Genomic DNA, 20,587 nt, shown 5'->3' on the forward strand with positions numbered 1-20,587 from the left:
GTACTTTGGCCACCTCATGCGAAGAGTTGACTCACTGGAAAAGACTCTGATGCTGGGAGGGATTGGGGGCAGGAGGAGAAGGGGACGACAGAGAATGAGATGGCTGGATGGCATCACTGACTCGATGGATGTGAGTCTGAGTGAACTCCGGGAGTTGGTGATGGACACGGAGGCCTGGCGTGCTGCGATTCATGGGGTCGCAAAGAGTCGGACACGACTGAGTGACTGGACTGAACTGAGGGAGGCCTGGCGTGCTGCAGTCCATGGGGTCACAAAGAGTCGGACACGACTAATGACTGGACTGAACTGAGTTGAATGAATAAAGAACTTTCTTTCATAGGCTAACTGTATATTAACCTGTGAAAAAGTTATCTCTAACTAGTCCCAAAACTAGCTTCAAGGAAGGAACAACAACTCTGTACCTAGATTCTGAGGACAATACTTAGTGTCTTTTGCTAATAAAGAAATTTTACTCTCAAATCCACATTAGCATTGTTACTTAGTCTACTAAGGTCAATGCCAACATCTGGCTTCTTAAATCAATCTCTCTCTGTTGGGAGCTTTTAACCAACATTGTGCTTAGTCACTCAGTTGTGTCAGACTCTTTGTGACCCCATGGACTGTAGCCCGCCAGGTTCCTCTGTCCATGGGGATTCTCCAGACAAGAATTCTGGAGTGGGTTGCCATGCCTTCCTCCAGGGTATATTCCCAGCCCAGGGATCAAACCCATGTCTCCCTCATTGCGGGCGGATTCTTTACCATCTGACCCACCAGGACTTCATTTGTCTTCTACACCTGCCTTCACTCCACACACAAAAATGAGGCATTGTGGCTCAATAATATCATAATACAGAAAGGCACCATTAAGTAAACCTGTGAGTTTTTGTGATTCATCCACTGGATCTTTTACAAATATAAATTTTAGAACATTATAAAACTCAGAGGAATAGCAAATAACCACAAATTTCCCCTGAAACTACCATGAAAATACCTTTAATATCACTACTAGATATCACCTAAATTAAAAACACAGAGATACAAAAACCTCCCTTGTGAAAATAAATGAATTATAATTTAAATAACTTTTGAATAATCACCAACATTTTTCCTTAGAGAGAAAGACAACCATCCTAAGAGAACTTCTATTAATAGCAATATGAAACTAGTCAGAAATGTACTCTTACCACTGAAAAGATGAAACCGAGCTTTCTGGAAGTGTTTCAATATTTAAAAAGTAACCCTGAATAAATAAGTAATTCAAAATATAAGTGTATTTTCTTTAGTATGTATAAAACCAAGGCAGTTTTTTAAATGATTAGAAGTGTTGATGGATTTCAGAAAGCCAAGAATTTTGCTATAAACAGCTGAAGTCAGAACTTAGTAAAGGCAGATTGTAGCATTTCATGTATTCCCCACAGGCTATTATTTAACCTAAGGTTGTCATGTAAAAATGATTTTTTCAATAAGACTACAAGCAGAGTGTGAGGAGATACCTTTTTTAGATATCAATTTAAAGATATCTTTATGTTCATATTTGTTTGATTCTTCATAAATACACAAAGTGTCTTTTTGCCTTTTCCTCTATGCAGTGTAGTTCTTACAAAAGTTAACAAAATAAATACTAACCGATGAAAAATAGGATTTTTGCACACTTGCTGATGAAAACAATTAAAGTGGAGCTGTCTTTTTTCAGGATCTTGTGTAGGGGGAAGGCATGAATAGTCCACAAGTTACGTGCCAAAAATGTTCTAAAATATGTGATGGAGTTCAGAGCTTTTCTCCTCTTGCAAACAAGATGATATGCACCAGAAACTAAAGTTAAAAGAAAGTCTCAAAACTACTACAATTCACAAGCTTGAATGTTTCATATTTCCAAGTCTATTTGATAAGTTTAACCTGATTTGATAAATAGTTCAGCTGGCCTAGACAAATACCGAATGCTATGGAGAACATGTTTAGAATACTCCAGTCAGAAAGGAACACTAGACCAGCAGTTTTCAAATGTTTTTCTCTGTTATTACAAAGTAAGAAATGTATTTTACACTGTGACTCAATATGGTTTTAAATATATATTCCTGACCCACAAAAGGGTCCCCACCTGCTCAACAAAAAAAAACACTGTACCATGCATCCACAGGTGACAATGTTGAATTCTAAAATCAAAGAAAGACCTTGTGCTCATTGTTGCCCCCAAATTAGAAAATGTGCTTCCAGTTTATTTCTACAGTGCTTAAAAGCGAAGCCTATTCTACACCAAAATACTTGAAATGGGACAAGATATTTTAAAATAACACTAAAATCGGGAAAATATTATCAACAAATCACCTAACACATGACAGCAGAGGTTCTCAAATCGGGGTGGGGGACATTGGGGCAATTCTACCTTCCACTTGGCAGAGCATAGAGATGGGTGGGAGAGATGCCCTGGAGGCGGGCGTGGCAGCCCACCCACCTGACTGAGTGACTAACCAATAACAAGAGACAGGTCACCACCGGAGGGGGAGGGTGCTACCAGCATCCAGTGGGTAGAGGCCAAAGATGCTGGCTCAAGTATCTTACAAGGCACAGAACAGCCCCCAAGAAGAAAGGGTGATGGACCCAAAGTGTCAAACAGTGTCAAGGTTGAGATGGGCTGACTCGGAGAAAAGGCTAGGTCTTCTTCCAACAGAAAGATCTTCCAACAGAAGATCTGAGTTAGTTCCTTTTCTTCTGGCTAAAGGTACAACCCAGGGAATAGCTTTCCCCACAAGGTCAAAGAAATAAACAGAAAGCTTATTTTTCTTTAAGCCAAAGTGGCGGGAGGGGAGGGGGAGAGGTTCTTCTTATTACTCTACAGCCCTCAAGTATTTTTCTTGGTCGGGGCCCCTCACTTAACACGAGTGTTTGAAAAAGGACGGTAATCGGGTCAGGAAGTAAGAGTCTCCAGATTTTCTGCTTAGCTTTGTAACTGGAAAGAATAATAATCTGTGACCAGGCTAACACCACCTACTATTACTCACTTTCACAAGGTAGAACTGACAGACAGTGTAACCACTACTGGAAAAATAATTTTCAAAATGGGTATCGTAGGACCAATCCATACACTCACTCTCATCAGTAACTCCACGTGGCCAGCTCTTTCTCCCTCTCCAACTCCATCATCACCACCGTGCTTGTCAGCTACTTCTCCTTCTCCCCTAAATGGTCTCTACCAGACTACAGTGGGCCATACAGGGTAGAAAGCCTCTTCATGCAACTTTTGAATCTTAATTTTATTTCGGTAGAGAGAAAACACTGGAATTTGATCTCACTGCCCCTTCGGCTGCAGATTTATCTAGGGGATTACTCAGAGAACATGTGTTCACTTCCTCCGAATACTGTCAGGTCAGATGTGGTAAGCCAGATACAAATTTTGATACTGCTCCAGGAAAATAGCTGAGTAATTTTTTTTTTTTTTACTACATATCTCAAGAGAAAACACAAGGAATATTAATTTAAAAAGCAGTGAATTAATACAACAAAGAACACATGCTTATTTCAGGCTGCTTTCTAAACTTCAAGCGTGTTTTTTAGATAAACATGTGCTCATGATGCTGATTTTATATAACCCTCCAGCTAACCCCATATTGTAGTCACATTACTATTAAAAATAATAGAAATTATCTTATTTAATTTTATTAACATGAACACAAAATGACTTCTAAAAACACTTTCTTTAACAAGAACAAACACAAATGTAGGAAACTTGCATAAATATGCCAAAAACGTAAAGCAGGGCAACTTTCATTACAATCATCATAAACTAGGAGAGGCTTTTATTTTTCCAGTGGACTTTCAGGGGTTTTTGTCACAGTGCTCGGGTGAGTCTGCCTGTATACTTCCTCTAAATAAGAGTCACTTCTGTCACATCTTGTAACACATCTGTGAGAGCTTGTAAGAAACGGAGAAGAGAGGCATTCCAAAAAATGACTTGCAAGTATTAATCAGGATATCCTATTTCATTATTTCATTTGACATCGATGAAGATTTTTAATGCATTATTTAGCACTAAGAATTTTCAGACTACAAAGTACTATATAAATCCTATTACTCTAAGATTTTTAAAGCTGCATCACGACAATCTCAGAAAGATACTTAAAGGCCCTACTTTAATTTCACTCATTTTTTTTGAAAAAATATTGCAATAAGATGGACATGTGCCGAGAGCTGCAAGAGGGTTATGGTGGCAATTTTAAGGAAAAGAAACAGCTTGCAGCTCAATCTTCTTTAAGCCCAAACTCCTGCCTGCCTGTAGTAATAATTTACAAAACTGAATCACATGAAGGAAAGTGAGATGTTAAAATCCTCTTCAATCCCCACCAAGCACACACTCTACATAGAACATAATGGTTAAGCAAATGGGCCCTGGGGTCACACGATGAATGTAAATGCTCAACCACTCACTGTGATCTTGAGAAGGTTGTTTACTGCTGCTAAAGGTCAGGTTTTTTTTCAAATGGGTATACTACTATCTCAAACCACACAGGGTAAGAATTAAATGAGATACTGTATGAAAACACCTACTATCAGGCTTCCCTAGTGGCTCAGTGGTAGAGAGTCTGCCTGCCAATGCAGGAGATGTGTGTTAGATCCCTGGCCCAGGAAGATCCCACATGCCGCAGAACAGCTAAGCCCATGGGTCACAACTCCTGAGCCTGAACTCTAGAGCCCGGGAGCCACAACAACTGAGGCAGCGTGCTGCAACTACTGAAGCCCGCGTACCCCAGAGACCGAGCTTTGCAACAAGAGAAGCCTCCGCAATGAAAAGCCCAGGCACTGCAACCACAGAGCAGCCCCGCTCACAGCAACTGCAGGACAGCCCACAGAGAACCACCACCCAGCACGGACCAAAAATAAATACATACATAAATAAATAAAAAAATAAAACAAAGCAAAAAACCCTCCCTGCTGCTGCTGCTGTCGCTTCAGTCGTGTCCAACTCTGTGCGACCCCATAGACGGCAGCCCACCAGGCTCCCCCGTCCCTGGGATTCTCCAGGCAAGAACACTGGAGCGGGTTGCCATTTCCTTCTCCAATGCATGAAAGTGAAAAGTGAAAGTGAAGTCGCTCAGTCGTGTCCGACTCTTCGGTGACCCCATGGACTGCAGCCTACCAGGCTCCTCCATCCATGGGATTTTCCAGGCACATTGGAGTGGGGTGCCATTGCCTTCTCCGACCCTCCCTACTATCAAGGGCCTAATCCACAATAATGTACTCAATAAATGTCTGAGGATATTATTACAGTCATAAAGTCCAGAAAGGCTTTTGCTTATCATATGTAGATCCGGTGCGTTTGGCACAGCCTCGCTAAGCCATCAGAACAATGGCTCATTACTTTAGAAGATTTACAGCAGCTTTAAAGCTTTGAGTACAGTGTCCTGTGAAAAGTATAAATCATGAGAAAGTAACTCCCACTAATCTTCTCCCAGATGACCTCTACTTCACTTCAGTGACTCATGAAAATACAACCTAGACTTTGTTTTTGCTATTACTGTAGACCCCTCCCATCTGTGAAAAGTCAAAAACTTTTAATGTCTCACTTCTTTGGTTAGCCTCCTGACCCTTCGGCTCTCTTACACCCACTGCTCGCTTTCTGTGAACTTCTCTCTTTTCTCCCCATCTGTTATGTTGCCCTTAGCTTCACTTCTTTCCCCACCCAGCCTGGATCTCACATCCAGTGTGTGAACTACACTCTTCCTGGTACCTTCACTTCCTGGCCACTATGCCTTCCTGAGGATCCATCTGCCTGAGAAACCCTTCACCTGGGATCAAATGATCTCTCTACCCAGGAGCCAAGCACGGCTAGGGAAAAAAAAAAAAAATCACAGTCAAAGGAACAGCTGTCATAACAATAATGGATCCTGATCTCAGATGGGCACTGAAAGTCACCAGTATTTTTACTCAGTGTTTCTCAAAATTTCATCAACATTAGAACACTAGGTTCTCACGCCCCCATCTCTGTTTCAATAGATTATAATAAATATGGCAGAAAAATTATCTGAAACTTGGAAAGAGGCTAAAAAAAAGGGTGAGCAGCAGAAACTTTAAATGCCATACAGACCAAAAGCTGCCCCAAAATTACAGAGCAAAGTATTTAACTGGACTTGTAATTTGTCATCAACTAAAGGTCCTAGTCTTCTAATCTGCATAAACTTGCAGATTTTTTAAAATTAATTTATTTTTTAATTGAAGGACAATTGCTTTATAGTATTGTGTTGGTTTCTACCAAACATCAACATGAATCAGCCGTAGGGTTTACCTATGTTCCTCCTCTCTCATTTGAACCTCCCTCCCACTTCCCTCCCCATCCCACCCCTCTAGGTTGTTACGGAGTCCCAGTTTGAGTTCCCTGAGTCATACAGCAAATTCCCACTGATTATCTATTTTACATATGGTAATGTATGTTTCCATGTTACTGTCTCTGTACATCCTACCCTCTCCTTCCTTCCCTCAAGCTGTGTCCATAAGTCTGTGTCTCCACGGCTGCTCTGCAAATAGGTTCAACAGTACCATCTTTCTAGATTCTATATCTAAATGTGTTAGTATATGATATTTGTTTTTCTCTTTCTGACTCACTTCACTGTGTATAATTACAAATCCATCTACCTCATTAGGACTGACTCAAATGGGTTCCTTTTCATGGCTGAGTAATATTCCATTATATATATGTACCACAGCATCTTTATCTATTCATCTGTTGATGGACACCTAGGTTGCTTCCATGTCCTAGCTATTGTAAATAGTGCTGCAATGAACACTGGAGTACATGTGTCTTTTTCAGTTTTGGGTTTTCTCAGGGCATATGCCTAGCAGTGGGACTGCCGGGTCATATGCTAGTTTTATTCCTATAAACTTGGAGATTTTTGTCCTGTGGAGATGCATATAATCTTTGGACAGTTGAAAAAAAATCCTAATATTACAGTTTAAAGCCCTAATAGCCCACTTTTAGTCATCTAATCTAGTAATCACAGCCTAAGACTGCCTATCTAAACACCTAGTCTCTCAAATACTCTACACATTTTAACCTCTTACTGATTCCTTCATTAATTAATGAGTTGAATAAAATCTTTGATGTGTTAATTTTACATTTGCATGACAGGTATAATTTTGCTATAGTGGTGCCTAGGAAGGACCCACGCTTTTAATAAATTTCAGAATTATAACAATGAGAGCAACAACAAAAACACACAATCTTTCTCCACCCAGTGTTCCCCAATATCTACCACTTTTTCCCACTTTTTTTTCCTTATAGAGAGAGCTTTTTCAGTTTTCCATGTTTGATGTATTTCTTTGCCTCCTGTATGCCCTCCCATTCTAGGCTCAAAATATGATAATTCAGTTTCCAGACAGTTGTGGGTTGGATTGTGCTCCCTCTAGACCCCATTAGCCCAACAACAAAATTATATGTTCCTAAATCCTGGAACCTATGAATGTCACCTTATTTGGAAACAGGTCTTAGTGGATGTAATCAATTTAAAATGAGGTCATACTGGATTAGGACAAATCCTAATCCAGTGTCTGGTGTCCTTATAAAAAGAGGGAAATTTGGACAGGGATACAGACATAGGGAAAATACCACGTAACTTCAGGGGCACAGACTGGAATGATGCAAAGGGATTCCAAAGACTGCAACACCCAGAAGCTAGAAGAAGCAAGGAAGGGCCCTCACCTAGAGCCTTCAGAGGCAGCACATGGCCCAGCCAATACCTGACTTGCAGAAGTTCAGCCTGCACAACTGTAAGACAATAAATTTCTGTTGCTTGAACCCATCTAAATTTGCAGTGATCTGTTATGGCAGCACCAGGAAGCACAGACCTACCTTCCCAATAGGACTGTTCACTAAAGCGGTCAGTTTGCAAGCTGTCAAGTCAACAGATATTTTGCCATCCTTATCATCTGTGACCTTTCCACTGCATCTGGTATTGCTGGCCTTTCCTTCCCTCCCACCTTCCTTCCTTCCTTCCTTATCGGCCCTCCCTCCTTCTTAGAACTCTCCTTCCCCAGCTTAGTTCTTCTTTTAACTCTCTAACTGCCACTTCTCCAGCATCTCAGCTGACATCTTTGGACTACAGATAACTGATGCTGCGGTTCTCCAGAGCTCTTTCCTCTCTCTCTGTATGCTGCCAGGGCCATCTCTCCACCCCAACTTCAGTTACCACTAGGTGGAGAATGCTCCCAAGTTTCCAACCTTTCTCCTAATTCTCAAATCTGTCATCTACTTCTACTAAGCATCTCTGCTCAGAAATTCCACAGTATTCAAACTCATGTACCAAGCATTCAATGAGCATCTTCCAAGTGCCAAGTACTGAACCAGGTGTTAGAACAAGAGAAATGACAAGGCCCTTGTCCTTACAGAATTTACAAAATAGTAAGACAGACATACTACTGATAAATACTTTCCGGGATGTTGAGTACTGCAGGGAAGTAATGGATGTGATACGGTGTGTACGTGGGCATGCATAGGATAAATAGCAATTAACTAGACAATTACTTGTGGATGAGGGAGGTGCTAGAAGCAGAAAGAAGACAATTCCAGAAGGAAAAAAAAAAACAAAAAAACAAAACCCAGCATTTTTAACTGACCTTTGCTCTCTCAGATTTAACTGGTCATTAAGTTTTATACTTTGTTTCCTTAGTATCTCTAAATTTAGTCCCTCTGAACAAGTGCAGGCCCTTGCAAGAGTTCTCTAACAGGTTCCCTCCACTTCCTTTCCTTCCTCTCCAATCCCCTGCCCACACTCCTGCCAGTGTTTCTTAGACAGGGTCATGCAGGTCCCTCATGTAAAAAACCTTCAACTGTTCTCCGCTGATGATACAATAAATCTCAAACTCTTCAGCAAGAATACAAAGTCCATTATAATTTGTCCCCTGACTCCTTTCCCCATCTCATCTCCCAACTTTTCACACAAACTCTCTGCCCCCCACCCCCACCACCCTACTCTGGAACGATGGGCTCCCAGGTAACTCCCCCATACTCCACCCACTCTCTGCTCTGCCCTTCTCAGCTCTGCCAACAATAATATCCTTACTCCTCAGAGCCACCTGGCAAATACCCACTCAGTGTTCTCTCCGGAAACCTTTCTAAAGTCCAGGTCTTTTGTCCATTTCCATTACTAAAATCTCTTTATTGAATATGCTTAATTATGCATATTTATGTTGGTTTGCCACACCAGCTGTAGAACTCTGCTATGTAGAGTTCTATGTAGGCAATGTATTCTGTTCGCCTGGGTAGCCACAGACATAGAAACAAGGCGTACTGGGTTCTTAACATATGCTGCCGAATTTAGAAAATAATGAACTCAAAACAAACCAAGGGTAGGCACAATGGTAGACAAGTGATACAACAGAAAGTACTCAGGCCTGGGAATCAGACAGACTTTTCAATGTAAATTCTAGCTATGCCAACTTCTGAGGTGATCCTAGCACTTAAGCTCTACATTCTCAACTATACATGGGACTAATACAACGCATCTCCTAAGGTAATTGTGAGGGCTTGGTAAGAACTTACGTAAAATGCAGTGGATTCTATAAATGTGAACAACCTCTCTGAAGATGATGGCTATGTATCTAGTACCCTCCCTTCCTGCTGGGAACTACTCTGTAGTTTGCAACAGTTTTCATATGACCTCATGCCCCCTGGTTAGCTAACTAGTCCAAGGGTGGGAACTGACTCACACTGGGCTCATTTGAGGCCAACTTACCCTGCCCTCCCATTTCCTGCCCTTGTATGTCAGGGAAACCCCAGAATCTCTCTAGTGTTGAGGCCATAAGCCTTGAGGATTGCCAGCAGCCATGATCTGCTGCATACAGAGAAAGCCAGACTGTAACAGGACAGAGTCCTTGGTGTCTGAGGTCTGGCTGCATCCCTGCTTTTCCCGGAGCTTAGTCTGGCTTAGTCCTTAAGAAGATTCCGCAAACTACCTCAAAACGCTCCCCAAAATTACCTTCTACTTTAAGCATGTGTAATTTTCAGTTCCCTATAACCTTCCTAACTAAAACACTCTTCCTCCACCCGTGCAACAGAATGTCTCACATCCAGACCTATAAAGTTAGCATCTAGGATAAAAAGAGTAACCAGAAATAGGTCATGCTTGGAAGAGAGAGAGAAACCATGAACCTGAAGATGATCTGAGGGTGGAGATCAAAGAAAGTTGAAGTCTATCAACAGGTAGGAAGTTGGAGAAAGGGGAGGCCAAAAGTGAGGGGACAAAACCTGTATTAAGGTCTCGGTGGGCTGGAGGCCAAGTAAGGACATTTCACATGAACAACCACAGCCTGCTGTCACATTTCTTCACTACACAGCCTGACCCCTTCACTAAGCTAGGGGTGGAACTTCCCTATACAGCAAGTGTAGGGGAAAAGGGAAGAAGGACCAGAAGGATGGAGAAGCACTGGATCTCAACAGACAGCCAACACTTGAAAATGGAAATCTTAACTGTAGAGTAGGAAAGGAGAAATGAAATTTTCATTCACACGTTGTTCACTCATTGAACCAAAATTTAGCAACTACCTAGATTTGGTCACAGCCTCATGCATTCTACAGAGGTGAGTTATACATTTAAAAAAAACACAGAGAGTGACATGCCTAGTATTAATATTTAAATCCATATATGTCTGACTCCAACATTTCTATACTTTCAAACTCCATCCAAGTTGAAAAATAATGAAGACAAAGAAAGCTCTCGGGTTTAAAATAAAAGAAATGTCACAGTTGCAAACACACTTTCAGAAGAGCAGAAGCTAGACTGCAAGGAAATCATCATTTAACAAATATCTTATGTGTGCTAGACACTGAAAAAATGTACAGCACAAATGTAGTCTACTTGTTAGTTGGTCACTGAAACAAGGAGAAATATAGGCTGTGGGCAAAGCAACCAGTTGAAAGAAAAGATGTATATATAAGCCAGTGGCATCTTGACTGTGTTTCCAGATACAAGGTTAAGAAGCACCATGGAAGTTTAAATTATACTAAAAGCATAACTTATATTCCCCAATGAAGCAGGGTTCTGGACAAGGTGGAAGAGATGATTTGAGAAAGAAGAAAAGGCAAGGCAGGAGGTAGTTTTACTTGGCGGGATGAAGAGCAGGACAAGGGTTTAGGACAAAGCAGGTCAGTCATGATGCTGTGGCTGAACAGAAATCCCATGGGAGGTTCAAACCAATGGTCCTTATCTGAGGCAGATCTAGTCACAAAGGTCACGTGCCTTTCTCCAGCAACCCTGAGCTATTCAGAACAAGAGAAAGCGGTGGGGACTGGCATGTGGGCCAGGTTTAGGCTCTATCAAGGACATAGGGGAAAGCATCAATGGGATGATGAACTTGGGCTGAGACAAGTGACCCAGAAATGGGTAAAGGGACTGGGTAGAAGCAGAGGTAGCTAAGGGTGATGTCACTGCTAATATCACCATAGGTACAAACGCTTCAGTCTGCCCTGCAATGGAAGTCCTCCACAATCTTGTCCCCACTGACCTTTCCAGCCTGTTTCGCATTACTTTCCTCTGACACCAGATTAGTGAAGCTACCTGAATGTTCTCCAGGAGTTTCAGTCAGCAAAGAAAAAGGAGGCAGGGAACAACTAGAACCAAAACTAGGGAGTTTTATAAAAGCTGGAGGTGACTATTCAAATCAAAATCTGAATGAGAGGGCAAAGGAGTGCACCTCACTGGCTTTCATTGATTTTGGCTTACCACAGCTCTTAAAGACCACTTATTTGACAGAGCAACACAGGAGTGTTCTCTAAATAGCAGCCATGGCTTTGTTCAGAGTTCCAGTTGAGCGGGGACTCCTCTCATTATGAAAGCAAGAGTCTAGCTCCTGGGAAGATGGTGGCGGGGAGAACACTGGGCAGAATGTCAGGCCCTGTGCAAGCAGGTTAAGGTTCAAGAAAGGGCTCTATTTCCATGGAACTGAGAAGCCCAGGCTCTGAGGGAATCAGACAAAGGACAAGTGTGAAGGGCATGCAAGTGCCCAGGACTAATGAATAACATGCTTGGGGCAGCAAATTCACTGCAGAAATGAGTTCTGAATTCCTTTTTTTTTTTTGGCTCGGCTGAGTGGTTTGTGGAATTTTAGTTCCCTGACCAGGGCCTGAACCCAGGCCCTTGGCAGTGAAAGTGCCATGTCCTAACCACTGGACCATCAGGGAGTTCCCCTAAATTCACATTTTTTGAATGATGGGCATCATGGTAAGTATTAGAAATTAGAAAATGAATAAAACTCTGCCAGACATAAGTATTCAATATACATTGTGATTAATGACTGAACAGAAAAAACTAGAAATTACCATCTGGAGATGAGTGGATGTGGTGACAAGAGGACGCTTCTCAGAGAGGATGGGACCAAGGAAGGTTTGAAGGATGCTAAGAGGTTACTGCTTCCCGGGGGGCTTAAGGGTGAAGAATCTGCCTGCCAAGCAGGAGACACGGGTTCAATCCCTGGGTCGGGAAGATCCCCTGGAGAAGGAAACGGCAACCCACTCCAGTATTCTTGCCTGGGAAATCTCATAGACAGAGGAGCCAGGCAGGCTACAGTCCATGGGATCACAAGGAGTTGGACATGGCTCAGCAACTAAATAACAAGGAAGTGACCAAGCAGATAAAGACAGGGGCTCTTTCTCTTCAAGTAGAGAAAATGATACATGTAAAGAGATCAGTATAGAGAACAAGGTAAAATAGGATCAAAATACATATGAGAGGAATAAGAATCTCAGTTTTACACAGAACTAAATATATATAAAGGGTGAGGGATGCTGGCATGAGATAAAGTCAGAGAACGAAGGGAGCGGCCAGATTCTGAAAAAATATAAAAAATATATATAAAACGCAAAGGACTCCTCTCGCTATAAAAGCACAGGAGTCTAGATACTGGGAAGACGGTAGATTTTATCTTGCAGGTGGTAAAGGGGCTGCTGGACACACTATGGAAGTATTAACAGAGCTCCAAGAGGGCAGTGCCCCAGTGCACAGAACCACAGCCCTCAGAAAAGAACCAACAAATATTTGCCCAAATATGGGGCAAGAGTGTAGGGTATGGGGCTTGCGGAGGAAGAAGTGGGCCAGGGCCAGAGGCTGAGGCATGCTACTTACCGCAGCAGGGCTGGCTTTGACATTCACAAGTTTCCTGACTCCTTGCTGTTCTGATGCTGCGATCTTCGCTCCTTAAATGCCACTCATCCCTGTGAACTAGGAATCTACTGGCCCTAACAGCTGATCTGCTTAAAACCATTTTATCAGCAAGGTTTCTCCTACTTCCCTGGGCACTGTGAGCTTACCCTCCTTTTCAAACTCACAGCACTGTGCAACTTTTCCTGGCTATTTACACACACGCTCCAACTTGAAGATGATTATTGCCCCAACTAGACTGCAGGATCCCTGAAGACAATGACAATATTTGACTCGTTCATAACTATCTTGGGGCTGTGTTAACATACGTGCACACACCCTGGGAGTTTATAGTTGGAACTCTCTCATGCTGAGAATTTTTATGAGAGGATGATAATGAGTACGAGCATTTTCTCTTTGATCCCAAGCGATTAAGTTCTGACTGCAAACTCTGAGAAACTGTACTCCACAGAAGCAAGGAACGCTGAGCCTCCTCTCCTTAGAAAGCAGTTGAGGCATTGTGCATCTTGGGGTCTTTCCAGTAACTCAAGCAGCTTGCCAAAGATCTTCTTCCAACTACATACCTTCAGAGTGCAGGTGGATCTAGCAGGTGATGTTTTAGCAGCCTTTTAAGATCATTCCATTATCCGTCTGCTTCAGTGGACACTGGCATTCATTAAATTCTAGTTTATGTGAATATCTGTATTTTTTTGTACTTATAGAGTATACTGATTTAATCTACATAAGGACCTGGAAAATTAGCATTATGTGGGTTTCTAAACTAACAGTTTGAACTGGCATACTTTCTTAAAGATCCTATCGTAAATAAAGAATTTAATCAAATGGATTAAAGAAAATAATGCAATAGCAGTTTTGAACAATATAGTAATTACTTCATAAAGAATAAATGTCCTGTGAAAAAATTTTTAATTTCAAAATATTTGTCTTGCTATATTTTCAAAGCGGGCTTCTGTGTACTAAATCAGCCTGTATTAATTTTAACATGATACGTCTGCAGAAAATTACACCACACTACTAAGATCACAACCACATAAGATTATGTACGTGTGTGAATATGGACTAGAAAGGAAGATGAAGTGAAGTGAAAGTCGCTGTCATGTCCGACTCTTTGAGACTCCATGGACTATATAGTTCATGGAATTCTCCAGGCCAGAATACTGGGAAAGGAGCATACTCCAAGGAAAGGAGTGGGTAGCCTTTCCCTTCTCCAGGGGATCTTCCCAACCCAGGGATCGACCCCAGGTCTCCTGCAATGCAGGTGGATTCTTTACCAGCTAAGCCACAAGGGAAGCCCAACAAAAATTATAAATCGATAGATTAGGGGTAGGACTGTAATTATTCGTTAAGTTTTTGGTTTTGAGTAATTGTTATATAATTGTTATCTGTATGATAATTTTAAAATAAATAAAGTGCTAAGGCCATAAGGTTGCTATAAAACAAACTGAATCCATGAGCCACACACGAAAAACTGCCGAGTGGTCTCACTTCCTACATCAACAATCACATTCAGCAAGTATCACTCCCTCTACAAAGCTTTTCCTGATCTATATAGTTTCATGTCGTCAGCCTACATCCTTCCAACTAGTCAAGAAGTGGAAGTGAAAACCATCTACTTGCATGCATTAATTAATACCTAGCATTACCACCTGAACTTTCATACCCTAGGTATATTTTGTAAAGTACAGTCTTATATTTAAAGTCTAACTCTATGTAAATCAAGACTTTCCTTATCATACTATAATCTGATGCTTTCTTTTTGGAAATTAATTCCTTATCTTTTAAATTCTAGTACTGATGCTTTAACTCATACACATTTCGTTGGTCTTTTAGAATGAAACTTAGATGTTAAAACAGAACTATTCATTATTTCCAGAACAAAGTAAAGTTTCCTCTCTGTTGATAACACTGGGAAATCTACCTAAAAATCATTAACCTGTAATTTTACAATTAATTTTTAATTTACAAGCTTTTAAAATATGGATTTTAAATGTGATCATTAACACATATGGAATATGTGCTCTATTTCTAACCTCCACTATGCAAAATTAATCAGAAATACAGCAGAAAAAGCATGCTTTGATTTTTGCCTCTGCAAAAAACTACATAAAAGAGCCCTAGTGTTAGTTGCTCAGTCTTGTCTGACTCTTCACGACCCCATGGACTGTAGACCCTCAGACTCCTCTGTTCATGGGAGTTTTCAAGGCAAGAATACAGGAGTGGGTTGCCATGACCTCCTCCAAGGGATCTTCCAGACCCAGGTATCAAACTTGTGTCTCCTGCATTTCAGGCAGATTCTTTACTGTCTGAGCCACCAGGGAAGAACTTAAGAGCCCTAATGTTTCATCAAACCAAAAATCATTAATTAGGTTAGTTCCAAATTAACCTAATGTCAACATTAGAAATAATTACAAATGCTCTTTGCACTGGGACGTGTTCTTCATTTCCGACAATTCACAAATACTGCTCAAAAACTATTTCCCTGCATCACAAGCAAATAAAGGCACTACCTGACAGACTGTAAATTTTTTTCACACATTAGTTCAAAAATCGTTGTGAAACTGAATGATTCTTTTTAAAAAGGAATCTGATTTGACAGATTTATTAAATTAGCTAACAAAAAAATTACTTTCATGAATATTTTGTATTAATAGGCATAAAGAAGTCAGTCTCAATGGATTTTTAAAATTTATTCCCCTGATATTTTACCACATCCAAATAACATTCTAATCTACAGGCTTCCCTGGTGGCCCAGTGAATAAGATTCTGCCTGCCAATGCAGGGGTCATGGGTTCAATCCCTACCTGGTCTATGGAGCAACTAAGTGTGTGTGCCACAACTACTGAAGCCCGAGCCCCCTAGAGCCTGTGCTCCACAATAAGAGAAGCCCCCGCAATGAGAAGCCCAGGCACCGCAACTACAGAAAGCTGCACAAAAGCAGTGAAGGCTCAGCGCAGCCAAAAGGAAAAAACTCTAACCCGGAAGGTGGGCAAACCCTCCATGACACAAATGAGGAAGCCGAGCTTCTGAGAGGAGGCGACACAAATTCCTACAGTCATAAAGTAAACCAAAGACTTAAATTCATTCAGTAGACCCACAACTTCCTATTAAGTAACTATATTACGGTAACAAATAGGCAATCAGCGTAAGTTCCACCAATTTAAGTTTTTTAGAGAGACATACATTTTACAGGTAAATAATGCTTTCAATAAAACAAGAAAGACTTTGAAGGTGAACTTAATATCAAACTCAGAACTCAAGACACACAAATATAAGCCTTGCCTAAAACAGCATCATAGTCAAACAGATGTGAATAAACAGAATTTATAATTAATGAAGTAAGATTACATACATCTCTGTTGTGAAAGGTTGACAAGTTTTCAGACCAATGAAAAATTTTATTCTAGACCAAATGAAAAGAAAAAACATTTGGTCAGCAGAAAATCTGCTAAAGAATGGCATTAATGTGTGGCATTAAAATGAGGTATAAAAGATTAAAGGAAAAAAATCCTGAAATACATTTCTACCTCAAAACACATATTAAATGCATTTCTACCTAGGATGGCTAAAGAAAAAAAAATCTGTATATCACAAAACATTTTCTCACAGCTTATTTTTATTGCAATTTGCAGAACATTGGAAAATGCATAAAGAAATTACTTACAACTCTACCATCGAAAGACAACTTTTATCATTTTATTATCTCCTTCCAATCTTATTATAAATACTTCTGATAGAGTAAAAACTCCAGCTTGTAACTTAACATTATAATATAGTAGACATCCCCATTAGAAAAAATTCTATAAGCATCTTAAAGCACTGTTTCTCATTTCAAAGTCAGACTTCCTTCCAGGTTCTGTGAAGAATCCCAGCGGACCCTAAAGCACATCTGTTAAGACCAGTAACACAGACAGGACCACAGACTGCATCCAGATCCGCTGAGTAAGAAATACAATTTTTAAAAAATTGGGGAATTCAAATGCCATACAATTTCTGGGTTTTCAGGTGATGTATACCTAAATGACCCTTACTTTATTAATTTAGTAAGCTCATGATTAACAATGATAGTCTGTTATAGCTGTTTGTACTTTACCCTTTGCCAGACTCCTATGTACTAGCACTTCATTTTCATCAAGCTAAGAAACAGGTATATACTCATATTACTGATGTAGAAAACTGAGGTACAAACAAATGAAGTGATTTTACAAAATTTACCCAGTCAACGTGGGAGAACTAGAAATCAGGTCTTTTAAATTATCAGGATCACTTCTATTTGTGTTAATCTATACTGATGTTTTTATATAACATGACACTGTGAAAGAGAACTAGATACTCTAGTTAAAATGCTTGGTAAAAACTAAAATTAAACTTAAAAAAAAAGGTAATGTTGCATGTTTAATTAGGCCAGGCTTGAGAAACTCTAAAAACAAGGCAATTGTCTCATTTGCAGAGGAGACATTTAATCAGTTATAAACTATTCAAAGATCTTTTTTAAAAACATGACATAAACACTTTCAGATTCTGAAATAAGCAAAAGTGGTCAGAGTATCCTGCTTATGTAGTTATACTTTGTATCAATATACCTTATTTTATGGGTGTCTCAGTTTCCTTATGTTTGAAATGGGATAACAATACTTAACTCAGATGGCTGTGGTGAGGATTAAGTGAGTTAATAGATGTAAACCACTAAGGGTTGTCACAAAGTAAGACCCATTCAATCAGTGTTAGCTATATGTTAATATAATCCTGTTTTGCTTTTTCTTTCTACCAGGAGGAAAACAGAAGCATAGGTTCTAAAATTTCAATGAAGGAAAGAATTTCACTCTAATTTATTAAGTGCTGATGTTCAAGAATTCGATCAAGGAGATGATCTAACAGAAACCTGAATGCTGCCTAGAGCTGAAAGAGGTCAGTTTACCAAAAACATTGTTTCCATTTACATTATATTTCCACATGCCTGTCAAAGTTAGGGTTAGGGTTAGATGATGTGCTTAAGACCATGATTGCATACTCTACTGAAAACTACATGAAAGCAACATTGAGCTGGACTTAAACGTGGAGATCAACCTAAAAACAAACAAAAAAACCTCTTTCAAGTATTAAGTAACAATCCAGTTCTTATCTCTCTCACTGTAATAAAATGGAAATTCAATGCAGAAATGTGTTCAATAACTTGATGTCGAACTGTTTTCAAAACTGCTGTTCAATGCCTGAAAAAAAGCACTAAAAAGGGGAAGAAATCAGCCCAGCATTCTCTTTCAACTATGATTATTAAGTAAATAGCTTTGTACGCTCTGGAATAGGTTCTCGAAGGATTGTAGTAGGAAAGAAGTTTTGTCACTTTCTGTAAGGGCTTGCCCATTTAACACGGGATCGCTCCTTCTGGGCAAGAGCACGCTGCCTTGGGTCCCAGACGCAGAGTCTGACCCAAACTATCTAGACCACCATTCTGAATAGGCAGGGGTTGCAAAGAGCATGTTCTAAATCCAAGACTCAAAGATAACCAGAATCAACTCTATTCGATTTTGAACTTGGCACTTTCACAAAAGATAATCGTCAACTCCCTTCAATGGATTTAAGATGCTATTCAATTACCTGGCCGTTTTACTCTGTTCATCCATCCACTTAGCTTAACATTAGACAGCGCATCTCCAAAACTTCTCCTTTTCCTCTCAAATATTTTCCCCAGAACAATCCAATGCCCAAAGGAGGTCTTCATAGCAAGGTCTCACTTCCCTCTTTTCAAAAAAAATGAATGGGCTCCCCCAAAAGTAAAGCCGCGCCAACTTGGGGAAAAACAGACAACCAAGCTTTGCAATTCAACCCAGCGAGTGCGGGACCAGGTCTGGCCAGGCACCGAAGCGCACCACAACTACCCTGCGCGTCTGCAGATTCCCTAACGACCCGGACACCCTGCACCCCAGAGGCTCCCACTGCGCCCCACGGCCCCCGGGGCCCCGCGAGCAGCGCACTCCTCGGGAAGAACTCACCTTGCTGGGCTCCGGCGTCCTCGAGCAGCAGGAGCAGGATAAGTAAGAGGAGGAGGAACAGAGGCCTGGGGAAGGAGGTGGAGGAGGAGTTGGAGCGAAATGGGAGGGGGTAGGAGCGGGAGAGGGGGAGCGCGGCCCGGGCGGGGGCGGCGACCGCGGCCCGGACTAGGAAACGTTGAGGGCTGTGCCCGGCTCTCACCACCGCCCGGCTCGCCATCGCGGCGGCCGGCAGTCCGCCTGCATAGTGCGGCCGCCCCGGGGCCGCGGCACCGGGAGAGGAGGCAAAGGCAGCGGCGGGAGAGCAAGAGGCAGCGCGCGCTTCGCCCCACGCCGCCCGCACTCCACGAAACCTCCTTCTTCGTCCCTTCCCTCCGCTCCCCTCCCCGGGACCCCAGGCCGGAGCGCTAGGGAGGGGAGGGAAAGAAATGGGGTGCTTGAGCCGCGGAGGACAGCTGGGGCGACGCGCCTCCAGAGCCGCGTTCAGCAATCCGACCCCTGCCCACCGCGCTCGTCCTGGGCTCGGGCTGGCTGGCAGGCAGGCCGGCCGCCCGCTCCCTCGCGCTCCCTCTCGCGCGTGCTGGCCACGCCTTCACAGCCCGCCCCGGCCAATCCGCGGGCAGCTCTGGTCCGTCTCCCTCTGTGCCACCCAATCAACACTCGTTCGCCTCGGTCGACCCGTTAGCTCCCCGGCCCACTCCTCGAGCTCCACCGCCCCTCATCTCTCTCCTCCAATCCCCTGCGGCCTTGGGAAGCGTCCCACCCGCCTCCCCCAAAACGGGTTCCGCCCCCAAAACGGGTTCCGCCCCCAAACTCTAGCCCCGACAGCCCCCGCCCGGCCCGCGCGCCTGTTATTGTTGGGACTTCAGCCCAAGCCGATCCCGTAGAGGCTGTTGCTTGCTCTGGTCAATGACTTCCGGGAGTTCCCCTAGCCCGCTCTCCCTGCTGCTCTGGCCCAACTTGCTCATTGCTCCTTCCACGTCGCACATCAGGCCACTGGAAGGGGTGGGAAACCTGGATTCTGGCTGATTTTAGCTGGGAGCTGAGTCTGAGGGACTTTTTTTTCCTCAATAGCAGAGCATTTTTTTTTTTTATTAAAATTACATCCAGTTGTTGCAGCAACTCCCAGTTACAATAACAGATACAGTGTTCAGTGTAAGATATATATGTATTTACTGTTTCCTATGCCTTTTACTATGTTAATGTGGGCCGGAAGATGGCGGGGGAAAAAAAAGTATATGACAAGATCCATGCCCCTAAAGCAATTTAAACCTGACTTCCTAACATTCACTAAGCCATTCTACCAGGACTTGTTGGTCACCTGCTGTGAACCTGCAAACGTACAAGTTATGGGGTTTGCAGTCATAATACAGGAATTCTTCCAGGATCTTGTGCTGGGACACAGACGGAAATGCATCGTGAACGTCAGAATAAAATAAATACTAACCAGAGTCGCGAGTAATC

The 20,587-nt window shown here is 42.0% G+C and overlaps 1 protein-coding gene and 1 non-coding gene across 2 annotated transcripts in view; both read right to left on the minus strand.

The window, feature by feature from the left end:
• Positions 1-19,650, minus strand: part of DCBLD2 (discoidin, CUB and LCCL domain containing 2) — an 81,972-nt gene extending 62,322 nt beyond the window's left edge. The window contains exon 1 of the mRNA XM_005674883.3: positions 19,127-19,650. Coding sequence (XP_005674940.3) covers positions 19,127-19,343 — 217 coding nt within the window. The 5' untranslated portion in view covers positions 19,344-19,650. The remainder of the gene's footprint in view (positions 1-19,126) is intronic.
• TRNAE-UUC lies at positions 12,091-12,163 on the minus strand. The gene has a single exon. It is a non-coding gene; the product is annotated as a tRNA-Glu (tRNA).

This window comes from Capra hircus, chromosome 1 (assembly GCF_001704415.2).
Source record: "Capra hircus breed San Clemente chromosome 1, ASM170441v1, whole genome shotgun sequence".
Classification (NCBI taxonomy): domain Eukaryota; kingdom Metazoa; phylum Chordata; class Mammalia; order Artiodactyla; family Bovidae; genus Capra; species Capra hircus.